Source organism: Monomorium pharaonis, chromosome 9, assembly GCF_013373865.1.
Source record: "Monomorium pharaonis isolate MP-MQ-018 chromosome 9, ASM1337386v2, whole genome shotgun sequence".
Lineage (NCBI taxonomy): Eukaryota > Metazoa > Arthropoda > Insecta > Hymenoptera > Formicidae > Monomorium > Monomorium pharaonis.
Window position 1 is genome coordinate 4371307 of NC_050475.1, and position 15249 is coordinate 4386555.

General features: G+C 35.7%; 1 protein-coding gene across 3 annotated transcripts in view; it reads left to right on the forward strand.

The window, feature by feature from the left end:
• LOC105832567 (lachesin) overlaps positions 1 to 15249 on the forward strand; it is a 73781-nt gene that overhangs the window by 13441 nt on the left and 45091 nt on the right. For all 3 annotated transcript variants that reach the window (XR_004964525.1, XM_012673660.3, XM_028193049.2), the window contains exon 2: positions 14182 to 14273. Coding sequence is in view for 2 of the 3 variants with exons in the window: in XM_012673660.3 (XP_012529114.1) it covers positions 14204 to 14273 (70 nt within the window). In the remaining variant the exon portion in view is untranslated. The remainder of the gene's footprint in view (positions 1 to 14181; positions 14274 to 15249) is intronic.

Below are 15249 nucleotides of genomic sequence, written 5' to 3' on the forward strand. Positions count from 1 at the left end.
ATTTATATTTTTTTAGTCATTGCTCTATAATTGAAAAATTTCCCTTAATTTAATTAAATATTAAAGAAATTGCATATTTTTAGTTTATAATTTCATTTTTATTTAGAAAAACAATCACGTATTAAAGGTCTCAATTTTACTGTAATCGATAACAAATAAATTTGCAATAAGTATTAGAAATAAAATAGAAAGTATCGGAAAGCTATTAGCCAAATTAAAAAATAATAAAAATTTTAAATATATTAGAAAAATAAATAGAAAAAACACGTATTGGTGAGAAGTAGTATTAACAATATTAACAAGAATCGTAATCAATATATTTTTATAATTATTTAGAAAAATGTCTTTAGAAAAATTAACCGCGCAATGGATAATTCCACATACATTTTCGTCCGTTTAAAATTTTTAACATTTCCTTATTCAAGATTTAAGATTTCTTATCGACGATACACTAAGAATGGAAAGTAAAGAGGTCCCGTTATCCTTTTATGTCGTCATTGTTATACGATGCATGGCCACAGAGGCGCAGGCAAGATCGAGTGCGTCGCATGATGAAAAATTGTTAAATTCCACATAGTTTATAGGCGGCGAGACTATATTTGCATAATCTCTATAACCGCAAAACGATTGTTGGGGCCACAATTCACGCCATTTTATGGTGAGAAATGGTTGTAATATATTTTTCTCCGGGGATAGTCTCACGAACATGGTTGCAGCTTTGAGACTTGTTTTTACAAGTTTCTGAAAACGCGCGCACTTACTACCTGTCGCTCAAAGATGATAAGTGAAATTTAACGGTTCAGTTGTGTGGAAAAATTATATACAGAAAATTTTCAAGGTAATTTATCAATTGCTCATTCATAAATATGTAATGTAAAATTGTTACATGCATAAACGCAACATATACATACATGCAGGATATAACAAAGCATTTTATATTTAAAAGAATAATTATATAATAATAAATTTATAATTCAATTGAAAAGCTTTGTAAGAGAGAACAAAATTTTATAAATGACATAATAATTTAAATGAAAATATTAATTTAGATTATTAAGGTGCTAATAGCAGAGAATTAAAAATGCTAAAATATAAAAACTTAAAGTGTCAAATGCACATGATGATTCATATTATTATTTTCCATATGCAACATTGCACACGTATACTATTGTTGTAACAATGTAACATTTATTTCGGTTGAAATTGATTTTCCACAAAAATTCTTAAAATTGGTCTTTTTCCAAAATTCTTTCCAATTATCAGGCTCATGTGATCACATCGACATAATTGGGAGACGCTTAACTTTCGCGTTTGCTCCGCGAGCGAAACGGGAACGTCGGGGTCGTGCGTATCGTTGTCGTAGGTAAGGAATTCTACGGAGATTTATGGGGAGAAACGCGGTAGCCTCCTTCTCTTTCTCTCTCAGTTTCTTTCTACTTCCTTCTTCTGTGCGCTCTGACTTCGACATGGTCTAAATCTATAGAGGCGCGTCGGCGTCGGCGGCGGTACGGAGGCAACGAGAACTTAAGGAAGGGAATATACCCGACGTGCCGGAATATATCGTCGGCTAGATCTCTCACCCTGTACTCTGATTTATTTTACGCCGGCGAGAGCGGCAGCGCCCGCCTACAATTTCGAAAAGTCAGCAGAGTACCGCGTGTCGTGTGTACACCGCGTGTACGGGATTTCGGAAATTTAAGAGAGTCTTCAGGCTCGTCTGCTCGCCCCAGTTCCGCGGCCACCATCCGGTCACCGTCCCGCATCGTCTTTTCCAGAAAGAAACCTAAGTCGCTTTTTATTAATTTCTGACAAAGAAAGAACCTTAATTAAATGAGTACTTGTGCTGTAATCAAGCCATGTTTACAGTTCCACCTTACAGAATTAAACTGCCAATAATTCATTGCTTCGTTACTAAAAATTTTATTGAACAAATGAATGAAAAATAAAAAAAAATATATTCTACGAAATGTATCAAATAAATTATATTTTAAGACAAATGCCATTATATTTATATGAGTATTTATATATATATAAAATCTAATTTCTTACTTTATTTCAGAAAGAAATCAAGCAATTCTGTATCTATCTGATATAGACCGGTATTTATATCAATTCTTAATGTAATTATAACAATAATTCACGTCTTTTTAAGACTTAAAGAAATATAGCGCAATATAACGTTGTTCCTATTTTCTAAAGATTGCTTATGATTCACTTGAATTCCTCTCTAAGAATAAATATTTTTCAATATTGACAAATGTCATTTCAAGTAAAAAAAACTGCATTTTCTAGTTGAAATTATTTATTTTAAAAATAATATAAAGTTTCAGTTTTCGGAATATTACAAACTTTAATTTTAACAAGATATGATTATCTTCACATTTTCAGCTCAAATACAGTGGCAGAGAAAATATTAAAATAAAAGCCACTTTAAATTCAAAAGTTAATTAAAGCTGAAACTGTCCGTTATTTTATTATAATATAGAATTTAAAAAAAATTCATGTATTCTCGAAAGTGCAATATAGTCTGCACATTTGAGTGTGTGTATGTAAGCCCATATACACGTTTTCGTCTTATATGTACGCTGTGGATGTTAGAGGTACTTTTTATCAGATATTTCTGAATTCTCTATAACGCGGCGTAAAGATTCAAAGTGCTACAACTTTATTTTTCCGAAACGCTCGTTTCGGAGCTTCCGTAAACGTGAAGCTTTTATTTCAGCCGGAGGCGACAACCTCCTGTTGCCGCCATTTCTGTTATCGTTCTTCTACACCAGGAAATACAGAATCAGGGAGCAATTAAAACATTGCAATGTGAATATTTTTAGTGGCGTACTTTTTCTCAACTGTTGCGTGCGAATTATCTGCGAAATGGGAATGATTGCATGGGAGAGGAAGTGATAAACATTCGAATGGAATTTCCACTTGTATGTACTTCTCGTTTGAAGCAGAAACTCTTAACTAACTTTGGTTAATTTAATTATATAACAAAAAAAATAATAACTCCAATTTGGTCGATTCGATTAATTATATAATATTAATTTTGCTTTTTAAGCTATATATATATATTTTTTTTTTAATACAGAAAATAAATAAACGCATCCGTATATGTCAAAATAAAAAACTGTTTCCTTTTTCGCCTAGATAAAAAAATACGAGTAAGTTAATATTTCACATCATAAAATTATTATATGTTAATTTATCTTACGTTATTAGTTTATTAATCCATTCTTTAAAAAATAATTAAAACAAGCGTAAATATTTGTAAAAAATTCTGTAATTATGTAAATATTTGTAAAAAATCTGTAAATATTTTGTAAAAAATCGCACATGGTACAAATGGTAAATCTATACAAAACCAAAATTCACAATATAAAAGCTGAAATGTAATAACACGAGCTTTAGTGAAATGTTTTCGCTTGTGATTGTCTCGCCTGTAATTGCAGTCCACTTAGCGAGTAAATTTTTTATTGCCTGTCGTGCATGAGTTTTAATATGCGGTATATAGGACCTTCGTTAAACAACATCGAGATTTAATTAGGTTTCAACGGCGACGTTCTTTCCAACGTTGGTGCATTAAAATAGAAAAATATTATCACTCGGGTCCCATCTTCGTGCTTTACGAAACGATTTTAATTTCTTACGAGCTTTTTCCGTAACGTTGCGAACTAGATCAGAGTCGTCGGTCGTTGAAATATAGCGCGAGCTTAAATTTAAAAATAGGACGACATGAAGGCGGTCAATCGGCGTAACGACTTACGGCTTGTCAAGAGCGGCACTGCCGTCATTCGTGCCTCAACGAGAATCCTCAATGATCCTCGAGGTTGAACATAGTCTGTTTTAAACGTGAAGCTTAATTCGTGCTAATTTTCCACCCGTTGAAATATTTCAACGACACTGCCGAGCCGACAGAACTCGAATTTTTAGTTACTTCGCGTTCTGCCTGCCGATATTTACAATGCAATTGAGTTCAGCATTTATTATACTGTAGATATGTATTTTTCAGTGGTTGTTGTATAAAAAATCACTGTATTAATACAGAATTTTTCTTTTCGAAACAAGATTTCACACAAAAAGATTATAGTATATTCATAATTTCTCAACCCACACTATACTTTTTTATAAAAAAATTATATTCTTTCTCTTATATTGATAATTTACGTGCGTCAGTATATTTATAGTCCACCCTTGTACCTCGCATCATTCATTTTTAAATCTAAACAACATCGCTCGAAAGTTTCGGCACATTGTTCACGGTACGAGAAAGGAAAAAAAGAAAAGAATAGGGCGAGGGCGCAATAGGATGCAAGTACCGATGGCAACGATATATTTCTTGAATTATAAGGGCACGGTGGCGAAAGCGTGAAGGTGGCGACTCTACTACGAGCGAACGGGGGCGCGTGTGTGAAAGAAGAGGGCGGAAAGTTCTGAAAACTTTCTGAGATCGAACACGACTTCTTCGAGAAGCGAAGCCTTGCTCCATTATCGGACTACGAGCACCCTCCCTCCCGTTTGTTTTTGCGATATATCCGTCTTGAGTTCTCTCCTCGTACCGACCCCAAAATTTTGCTGGGGGAAAAAAATCGCCTCGGGATTTACCGGGAAAATCTGTAATCGCTGATACATGGTGAGCCGTTTCTTAGCCAGTTTGTGCGCTGTCTTAGGTTCCCATTCAATCTACCAAAACGAGAATCCATTACGAATTTTTCTCGGGACGCTTAAACAGGAAGTCTGACCGGTTTCCGTAATTTTGTGTGCCGCATTAATCAATCAATCATTATACTTGGAATATAATAATATTCCAAGTTCTCTCGAGGGAAGAGAGAAAGGGGCCGGGGATCATTAGTCAGAAACGTCAAAGACAAGGCGACGGTTCCGCGAATAGGACGCGGCGCGCGGCTCTTTGTACGATTTATTTTCAGCGGTGGAAGTTATTATTCCGCGGGCATTAAAGCCGTGTTTTCCAACCGCACAAGTTTTTACGCTTTAAAAACAACAAAATTCGGGCGACGGATTGTATTACAAAAAGGGAAACAGAGATTACGTATGGAAAATGCTTTATTGACAAACTGCATATTAGTTTTTTATACATATTTATTTGTTATTACGCTAAAAGTGTTTGTCAACATCTGTACTTGCATTTTAATGATAATTTTACTAAAGAAAGATTGTCTGGCATACCACTTTGTCCTGATTAATATTTCCTAAACAAAGGTTAAAATAAAGCTTTGAAAACAAATAGGGAAGAAAGCATGTAGAGAAAAATAAACGTACAAATTAAATTTTTATTTCTTTAATTATTTAACCAGATCATGTTTTTATCAGTATTAATACCAATACAGTGTTTAGTTTCCGAAAAATAAGGGATGCCATTTTAGAAGACTTATGCCAATAATGACGATCTTTCTCTACTTTCCCGCAACTAAAATATTGAAGCGTAAAGTTTTTACATTTTAAACAATTAAAAGTAAAAATATTTACAATCGCTCACATTAGTGTCTGTTCGTCATTTTTTACTTATCAATCAGAAATAATTCAAGAATATTTGTAGGGTGGTTATGAATCCTTTAGAGCCTTACATGAATTCGTCATATTAATGAGAGAAGAACTTTATGGCAGGGCGCTGTCGAGCACATTCGCATTTGCATAGTACAATCGATAAGGTCCTTTTTCTTATCGCGGATGCAAGTGCGCGATTGTAATTCAAGGGGGTGTAAATGCAAAGTGATGAATCCCCGGTAAAACACGCGCATGAACTGTGTATGAACATATTTAAAATTAAATTAAATTCCTGCACATCGAGGAGTGACTTTGCATATTATTTAACCGCATAATTTATGCATTCTCGATTCGTAGATCGCGTTGCAAAATACCAGTTTCTCCGCACGCGAAATTTTATGTATTTCCGTATCGTCCGTAGTTTCAATAAATGCGAATTCGAGAATGGAAGTTCCGGCAAACATAAGAGGTCACGTACAGACGTCGTACAAAGTAATATCTGTTGCTATCAGGATATCGAAGATTGCCAATATCAGGATAAGCGATATCGTATGGATTTAGACTGAACCTAGCGAGTCGTATTTTCTTGACGTTTCTTCTGCTCGGCGTTTTATGACTTTTTGCACTTCCGCGACGCACTAACCCCGACGATGCCATTAAGAAAGATGGCCGCGGTTTATCACGCTAAAATCGCAGCTGATCTATATACAGGAATTCTATGCTCCGCGGCCGAGAGAATATTTATCCGTCTTCTTACCTTTATCTATATATTCATGTATCTCGAGGAAATACGATTACAGAAATATATTTTCTAAATTCCTCCTCGTAAGAATGTATTACAGCCATTTTTACAAATAGTTATTATTATTAGCATTAAGTTATACTTTAAATAAACCATAGAAATAGTTGATTCGTATTCAGAATTATTAGCGTGCTTTTCCATCATTTTATTTTTATCGTTCATCAAACGTAGAACGAGAATAGAAAGACAAAGAAGCTAATATCTTTACAAACATTTGTAACATTTCATTTTTATAGTTAATTTACATTGTTATTATTTCTTACTGTTGTAATACTAAAATTTAAAAAGTAATAACAAAAATTTTGATTTTCTTGATACAAGTTCTTTAATACTTCTTGAATACTTAAATTCTCTTTAGTATTCAAAATAATCTGCAAAATTTCATTGCAAACATGTATATGGATATCCTATTACATCAAATGTCATTATGCATTTGCAAATGAGAGAGAAACAGCCGCTGAGTTCTCTCTTTGTTTATCTCGGCTTTCTCACTTAAGCGATTGTTGGCATAGTAGGCGCTCGGTCCATTTACATCTATAGTTATGTCTGTCCGGACTTGGCTCGAAGAGCTAATCTTCAGTTACGAGCGAGCGCGATTATCCGCGACGAGTTATCGCAACCGCGCTGCAGGTCGTTGACGTTGAAGAAAACGCGGGGAAAGAGTAAAAAAAAAAACGGAATCTTTAGGGTCGCGCGCGGAATCTTCGCATTTCGTGCGTACCGTCAAGTGCTCGAAACTGTTTTCCAGCGAATACTGGAGGCGCGAGGTGAGGAAGGGCAAAGGTAGGCAGAAAAGACATTGAGACCCATCGTCGGCCGACGAACCTGAAGACACGAGGGGATTATACCCCTCCCATCTTTTATCAGCACCAAGAGCGTCTGTTGCTATGATAGTAGCCCTTTCGTAATATCGCGGACGGCAGTCGTTGCTCTTTTTATCGTGGGGTCAAAACGAGCCGCTCGTCCCTCCTCCTGCCTTCCTTTCTTGAAAGCAGTAACTGATAATAGGAACGAAAAGAAGGAGGGGTCCCTTTCGTATTCGTTACCCGAATCTTCATTCATCTTTCTCCGCGTTTCGGAAAAAGAGACACGCAGCGACGACTTCGTGACCTGACGCAGAGAAAGATAACATTTAATACCTTACAAAGATAAGGGGGGATAATGTACAAAATGCAGTACAAAGATTTTATGAAATATCGAAAATACGTATGTACAAAAAATGCATATAAATTATATTAATCGTTACTAGCAAATGTCATTATAATAACAAATGCTTATTCAAAATAGTTACACGAATTAAATTTCAGGATAGTGTATAGAGAATTCTCTTTTCTCCAATTGTTTTTATCTTCTTTAATTATTCACTCAAGTAAATTTTATTATCGCATGCAAATTATGTTGACAAATTATGTTAATATTTTTAAGGAAAAAATGTTTTTATCGGTGAGACGATTTACAAATCTTCAATTAAACGAGCACGATATCACGCCCAAAGGGAAATTAATAACGATTCTAAATAAAACAACACCTGTAAGTTCTTCCGGATTGATTCTCAGCGCACAAACAAGTTAATTAATTACTTTTAGCGAAGCTGAGTTTGATTCGCTGTTTATTCGCGGCCTGTCAGGTTGAATAAGGGTTCGTAAGGCCGTTTCCTTTCTCCCCCTTCCCTTTCCCCGCTTTTCTTATGAAAGAATCGAATTAAAAAACACTCTTGCTCCATTGCAATTCTCCGCGTTGCGTATTGAATCGGAGGAGAAGAGGGATGCGCAGAAAATGAGAGTTCTTCCCGGGCGGACTTCGTTAAAACAGATGCAGTCAGTCGGCGGGTTTCCTTTCTTCATTAGAAAAAGAAACTTTCCGTCGGGTAACGGGAACGATTTCTTTACGACGGTGATGAAAGCGCTTACAGACAAATTGCGATCACAGAGCTTTCTCGTCAGCGCGACACGCCGGCGAAATGACGATCAAATTAGCCATCACTCGGATTACTTAATCGCCCAAGTGCGACCAGAGCTTACAAAACTCGGATTAATCCTTTGCCGCGTGACAGAGATTGGAATATCTTGTATTTATGCTTCAAATATGCACAAGGTCTTCTTTATTATACCTTCTGCTGGTACAATTTTGCGAATAATCATATATTTTTCATGATATGTAATTAAATCAATCTAAAAATAATTATCGAAATAAAAGGGGAACATTTAATTTCGTTTCAAAAAGAAAACAAATTTTATGTAAATTGATCCATTTTGTGTGCGGTTTAATTTAGATTAAAATTTTCAACTGCCTTTATTTTTCACGAAAATACGATACGTCACATATTGGATAATATTCTTTCTTTTCTTTCGTTTTTCAATTTAATTTGATACACGTGAAATTACGGAGCACGAGAAGCCTCGAAAAGCCACGGCGAGTAAGTTCCAATACGTTCCAATACGCGCTTTAATACGTTTCTGTGGTCACTTGGTGGTTACTAATACTAAACGCCCCGTTCAAATTGACATTTTCCGGTAGTTACCATCACCAACCACACCGCCAGTCGCAAAAAGTTGAGAGTGAAAAAGGAAAAAAGTACGCCGCTCCTACCCACCCATAAGGGGGAAGGAACATCCTGAAACAAGGTCAACGACGAGAAGTTAAACCGCTCGAATCTGATTCAGTGATCTCGTATCCCATCTCGGCTCCTCTAGAGCCAATCGTATTTACGAGTGGACGCGAAAACGAACGTTTCACGCGAAACAAAGCAAAACGGCACTGAACCCTAAACGAACGAGGTTTCTTAAATTAATGTACGCCCCAGACACAACCCCGCGAAACGTCAGCGCAAAGGAAATTTCATTTCACATTCGACAAGAATGAAATTTTGAATGCAGATTAGTTTCTTGTGCGAGTGCGTCGTCATGCCGCTCCGCCGTGACGACGGGGGTTGGAAAACGGCAAGAATTACAACCGCCACACAATGCCTGCGTTGTAAAAACCATTTGCTCGTATTCGCACGCGCTTATGCTTTACATGACGTCGCTTTACCTACCGTAGATCGCATTAAGGCGACGCGATACGCGCCAGTGATTTTTTTCTATCGCGATTCTTGGTAGCCGCGTAGTCGAGAATAATTCAATTTCTGTGCAACAAGGTTCTCGCGCGCGAAACCATTTTACGTTGTTGGCATCAACTGGTCTTGCGAGATGCTGGATAACTTGCTGAAAAGATAATCAAACAGAGCCGGAGAATTCATCATGACAAGATGTTCTTTACCTCGAATTGCAACGGAGATGCATTCGGATTATGGACACATTTATCACATGACTGCGGCATGGTTTAATTTCCAGCTATGCGCATCTAAAAGTTTTGCCATTAGGAAGATTTGAATTTTATGCGTTTAAATGAACTCATTAGAAAGGAAACTTTGCGGAAACCGTAGAATTTTAGATTAAATTTGAAATAGTTATATCATAAAATATTCATAGTATATAATAATCTTATGCAATTTTCAGTGGCTACCGTTTGTTTCTAAAATCAGACGCAAACATAATTTAAATAAGTATTTTAAGTATAATAATATAAGTATACAAAGTTATTAAGAATGTTCCCATTGCTATGATATTAAACTGCTACCTTAAATCCGCTCTATGACTTAACGTATATGCAATGTACGATTAGAATATGTAATAATTTTTCAAATTGTGCGGCATGGAGATGGTCCCTGTTTTTTTTCTCAAAACTCCACTTATCTCCTCTTATCTTCAATTACGAACATGGCAATAATCGCATTGCTCGAAAGTATCATGTACCGCAATAGCTTAGCTATAAATTACCGAACTCAGGTGTACACGACTTGGGCTTAGCTCCGCTCGTCTGACTAATCACGGACTGTAACCACTGCGAGGTTACTCTAATACTTCAGAGATCCCCAATAATTTGCGACTGGTCGAAGGACATCGGTCCCTTTACACAATCTGCTATTCTCAACGCGTTCCCATTATTTATGTTTGCACAATAAACCAACATCTCAAATAATCAGTATCATTTTTTAATCAATTCCTCAATTGTAGCACCAGAGCACACAGAAAAGTATCAATCTAAGAAAAGCGATTGCTTAATTTATCCATTTTTAAACAAATAACGGTTAGTTTTAACAGAAAAACATTTCTTTGATTTTAAAATATATTCATCGCAAATTTAACAAAATTATTATTAAAAAAAGTAATTTGTACTCTTTCGGAGAATTATATCGTGATATTTCTCAGTAAGAAGTAAACTCAAAATAATAAGCAAATCAAACTTTTGCTTTAACTTAATATTCTTGACTAAAGTATTTTAAATTAGGATCTAAAATATACATTTTGAATAAAGTTGATGTACTTATAATGAATTAATGAAATATTTGATACAAGTAATTTTACGTAATTCAAGTAATATACAGTAAATGTATTTTTCTGTGCGCACAAAAGTTTATTTTAAGTAAATCTTACTTGTTTCAAATAAACGATGGCGGTATATACTTTAAGATTATTATCAAGAAAATATTCTTTGCAGAGATAACGGTTATTTATAAGAAGAAAACTAAAATCGAGTAATACGAGTAAATTTCTTAGCACGAGAACGATATTTTTCTGCGTATGTAGAACACTTTATAGGTTTTTTTTCTACTTTTTAGTTAAGCTTGAGAAATTCATATAAAGAGTGATATGAGAAGCATTCAAAGAAAATATTACTTTACTTCGAAAATATTATGTTTGACTGCAATATGCAACCTTTATCCGGATCGTTTTTCACGTTTAGAATTTAAATAAATGTAAATAATAATAACGAGGGCATTTTGCTCCCGTGAAACCGACGAAGCTCAATGAAAATGGGCAGGCAGGGCCCAACAAAAGAGTTTCAACTGAAAATTTGCACAGAATGCACAAAGAGGCAACGTAAGACAAAAGGGCGCATCTTCGTTCTTGGTTTCGAATTGTCGTGCTAAACCCGTGTAAAACAATACGGTCCCGTCTACGATGACGCGCAGGTCTCCATTCGTCGGGGAAGAATTGTCTTGTATACGTCTAATTACTCGATGGCATTGTTTACGCGGGGCTCGTTGTACGCCAGCCATCTTTTCGTGCCGCCGGTCTCTTGTTAGTCGAAATCCAAACTCGATATTACTCCGGCCTGTGTATCGAGTAAACGACGGAATCCGCTTTGAATAAAGTCACGTCGCCCGTGGTATATGAGCGTGGCGCAGCTCCTGCGCTTGCTTCACGGACGAGCGTGCTGTAAACCGTACGGTATAAAATAGGGTAAGCCGCGGTTGTTTCTATCGTCCGTATCGTAAGAACGACGCCGACAGCGATATTTCAATGTAAATTATTATTCTGTAAAAGTGCTCCAGTTACTTTCGCGCGCATACATTACGATTCACAATCTTTCCCCGAGAAACTTGCTCAGCGTCATACAAATTTTGCGTCTACGACAATTTACTGGAACACCCCGGGAATTATCATTATTATCACGATTATTATTTGCGCTGGGAGAAGCACCGAGAGCTTGCATGCATTCACAACGCGCTCGTGAGAGTTGCAAATTCCGCGCGAGGGAGAAAGAGACAGGGAGAGAAAGAGAGTGCTGTTTCGGCAACTTTGCACCATGCCAGTGTCAAGTTTTATCGCCCCTCGCCTTTTCGCTCATCACATTTGAAACTTGTTGGCGTAAGGCCGCGCCGTTATTGCTCATTGCACTCGGGCAGGAGAGCTTGCCGCGAGTCCCGAACTTGATTCCGCTTCTTGTCGCGCGGGCACGCGCCCACATGATGGATACACTTCGCTCGTATTGCGTGCATCCGACCGGGGGGAACGATAAATGTACCTAACTTTCACCGTTTTCCGCCGCGGAGTTGTCGTGGACAAACTTTCGCGCGACGACTCCTCTTTCGAGTGCAACAGCATGGATACTCAACTTCGTGTTAGGATCTTTGCTTCCCGGAGGGACAGTCAAGCGCCCGCGTGTAATGTGTTTAAGCCTTGTGTTCGTAAGTAGAGATAGAAAGAGAGTGAATTTAAATATTACCGAGATTTTGACGTACGCTTATATCGTTACAGTCAAGAACACAATTATTTAAATTGCAGAATGGCGTTAATCAAATTTATAATTATTAAATATCAGTCATAAGTACGTGTTGAAAGTTTTCGCGAGCCTATTTCCCGAATAAAAAAGAATAATAAATGTTTCTATGTACATACTTATGACTCACTCTGTATATTTGTTTGAGAATAATGCAATAAGGCGATAAATATTGTGTGTACCGTAATATAAAAATATTTTTATACGGGTATTGTATGAGACCTGCTTAAATTATGTCACGCGTCTACCTTGCTTTACGTATACGTTTTTATCGGTTAAATTTGAGTTCATATTTGGTTCATATCATATGACTCATTTCGTCCTGAAAATGAAAGGAGATAAATGAGCATTATCGTCGTCATTATATAACTGCAATAAGGTCGATATGAGTGACACATCAATTTAATATTATGATTCGAAGTGTCTAACAAGTCAGGTAGCTGCGTTGCGCCTCGTAATGGAGTTATCAGTGTGCTGCTGCACAAGAGAAACTTGCCTGATTGGCGTTTAACACTTGCAACGCGCCAACCAGGTCGCCAAAGATGATGTTATTGCCGTGATAAATTTTTATACGCATATATCTTAATTTTTACATTTTTCCTTTATTGCAAGATACAATTAATTTTGCCAGCAATTTCACGCAATTATTAAAATTATTCTAAATTATTATATAAAGGCATAAAAAAATCTTTGTTACTATGATGATATTAAGTGAAGATAATTAATATTTTTTTAATCTTTTAGGATCACTGAAAAAATTGTAACATTAATTTAACAATAATTTTCATATAGAAAAGTATATTTTATATGTTGATAAATTCAAAGAGAATTCACTTCTTGCACGTGTTGGCATACCGAGAGATTCCTTATTTTCGTAGTTTGTGTATTTCTTTCTTGATCTTTTATATAATATCGCGTAAACAAACGTTGTCATCATTCCCCAATATAACCAGAGGAACGACGGGTACGTTTTGATCTGTACGCAAAGTCTAGATGAAAGGATAAGAAATATCCCCGTGGAATATCATCACAGATGCTGACACGACTTTAATGTCCCCACCAGTAATATATTCTCCCACGCTTCACATCTACTTTATTATTTTTATTTTTGTCCCAGCCGCGCGCACGAATGTCGTAAGCCAATAAAGAGGTCGCCGGTACGCGAATCGAGAGGATTTAATGCTCAGAATCTATCGATTATTTTTACATGTCGACGATCAAATTATTTTATACGTAATTCTTAGTACACGATTTAAATAAAGTTGATCGACAAAAAAAAAACGACAATTAAATGTTTTTGTAAATCTAATTATATAATTGTATATTATTTTGTAATTTTTGATTTTCTATTATACGTTTGATTCCTAATCGTTAAATACAAAGATAAATTTATTTAATTATACTCATCAATAATTTATACATAAATCGTCAAAAGGATATGCAGAATAATATCTATAATTAACTGACATGACATGTTTAATTACTCGCAATTCTCGTTAAATATCATTTTTGTTCATGCATTATGCAATATAATCAATATTTATTAATTAATAATGTAATAATAGGAGAGAACTGTATTATCTCCTATCAAAGATGGTAATCTTTATATGAATTAAAATTTGTAGAATGTTCGTAAAAAAATTATTATTTAAACAAAGAAATATATAAATTAAAACACGTAAAAAATGTATAGGAAATTAAAATTAAATGTTATATGTATTAACAAATTATTCGCTTAACGGGACATGTATTATATATTACATTTTATGTTTCAGCTGGATCCATGATTGTGGCAAAATGGTGGATTGGCAAAAGGCACTTTTAATGGTGTTACTGGCGCTCCTGATTTATCCAAACGATATTTTTGGTAAGCACTATATTTTCATTATCGCTGACTCGCAGATTATACGTAAGAACAAACACGGCTAAAAATATTTCGGTTAATTTGTAGCAATTATAAGGTACCTTTTTGAGATCTTTTTAATAGATGGAGGGGAGATAGTAATAGATGCGAATTGAAGTGATTTCGGAAAAACAAGATTAATTTAGTGAAATCTCTTAACGGATTTCCAGTTGATCCCCGGTGATATTTGAATAAGAGTAGATACCTATCGTGTCACGCGAGCGTGCGCGCGTTTGCAGATTTCGAGGGCCGCCGAACCCCCGATGAATACGAGAACCATGAGATATATATCGCGCTATGTACCGGCAATTTTGCAACTAAGCCGCCGCCCGACTGTGCACGACCACCTGTAAATACAATACTGGAACTAATCCGCTTTTGAAACGCACACTTGCACGGCACGACATACGGCGATATTGGCCTTACGACCTTCCACTCCGGTGAGATATTACTTTTTCTGAATGCCAACGCGTGCTCCGACTAAAGCGGACCATTCGCAGTTCCGTTAAAACACACGCATATTATCGTTCATTCCACTTTACTATCCGCGCGTATAAATAAAATCATATATCTTTCATACACCATTAAAAAAGTAGATATATCTATGCGTAATATATACGGTAATATACCTAGGTATAACAATTTTTATGTATGAAATGGATCGACCATCTCATAGCATAGGTTTTAAAAGAGCTCTAATTACAGAAATATTTAATACTAGAAGCTAAAAGGTTTCGCAGATTAAGCGTAACGATGTAAATAGATTTTCAGTTCGTTTTAAGTGAAATTTATTTCAGAAACAAAAATAAAATGATTTTAACAGAAATGCATCAGAGCACAGATTTGAATGCTTACATGTTCGAATATCGATAACAATAGCTAATTAATAAACCGATAAATCGGGATTATTTCAGGTATCGTATTAATCATCTATTAATTT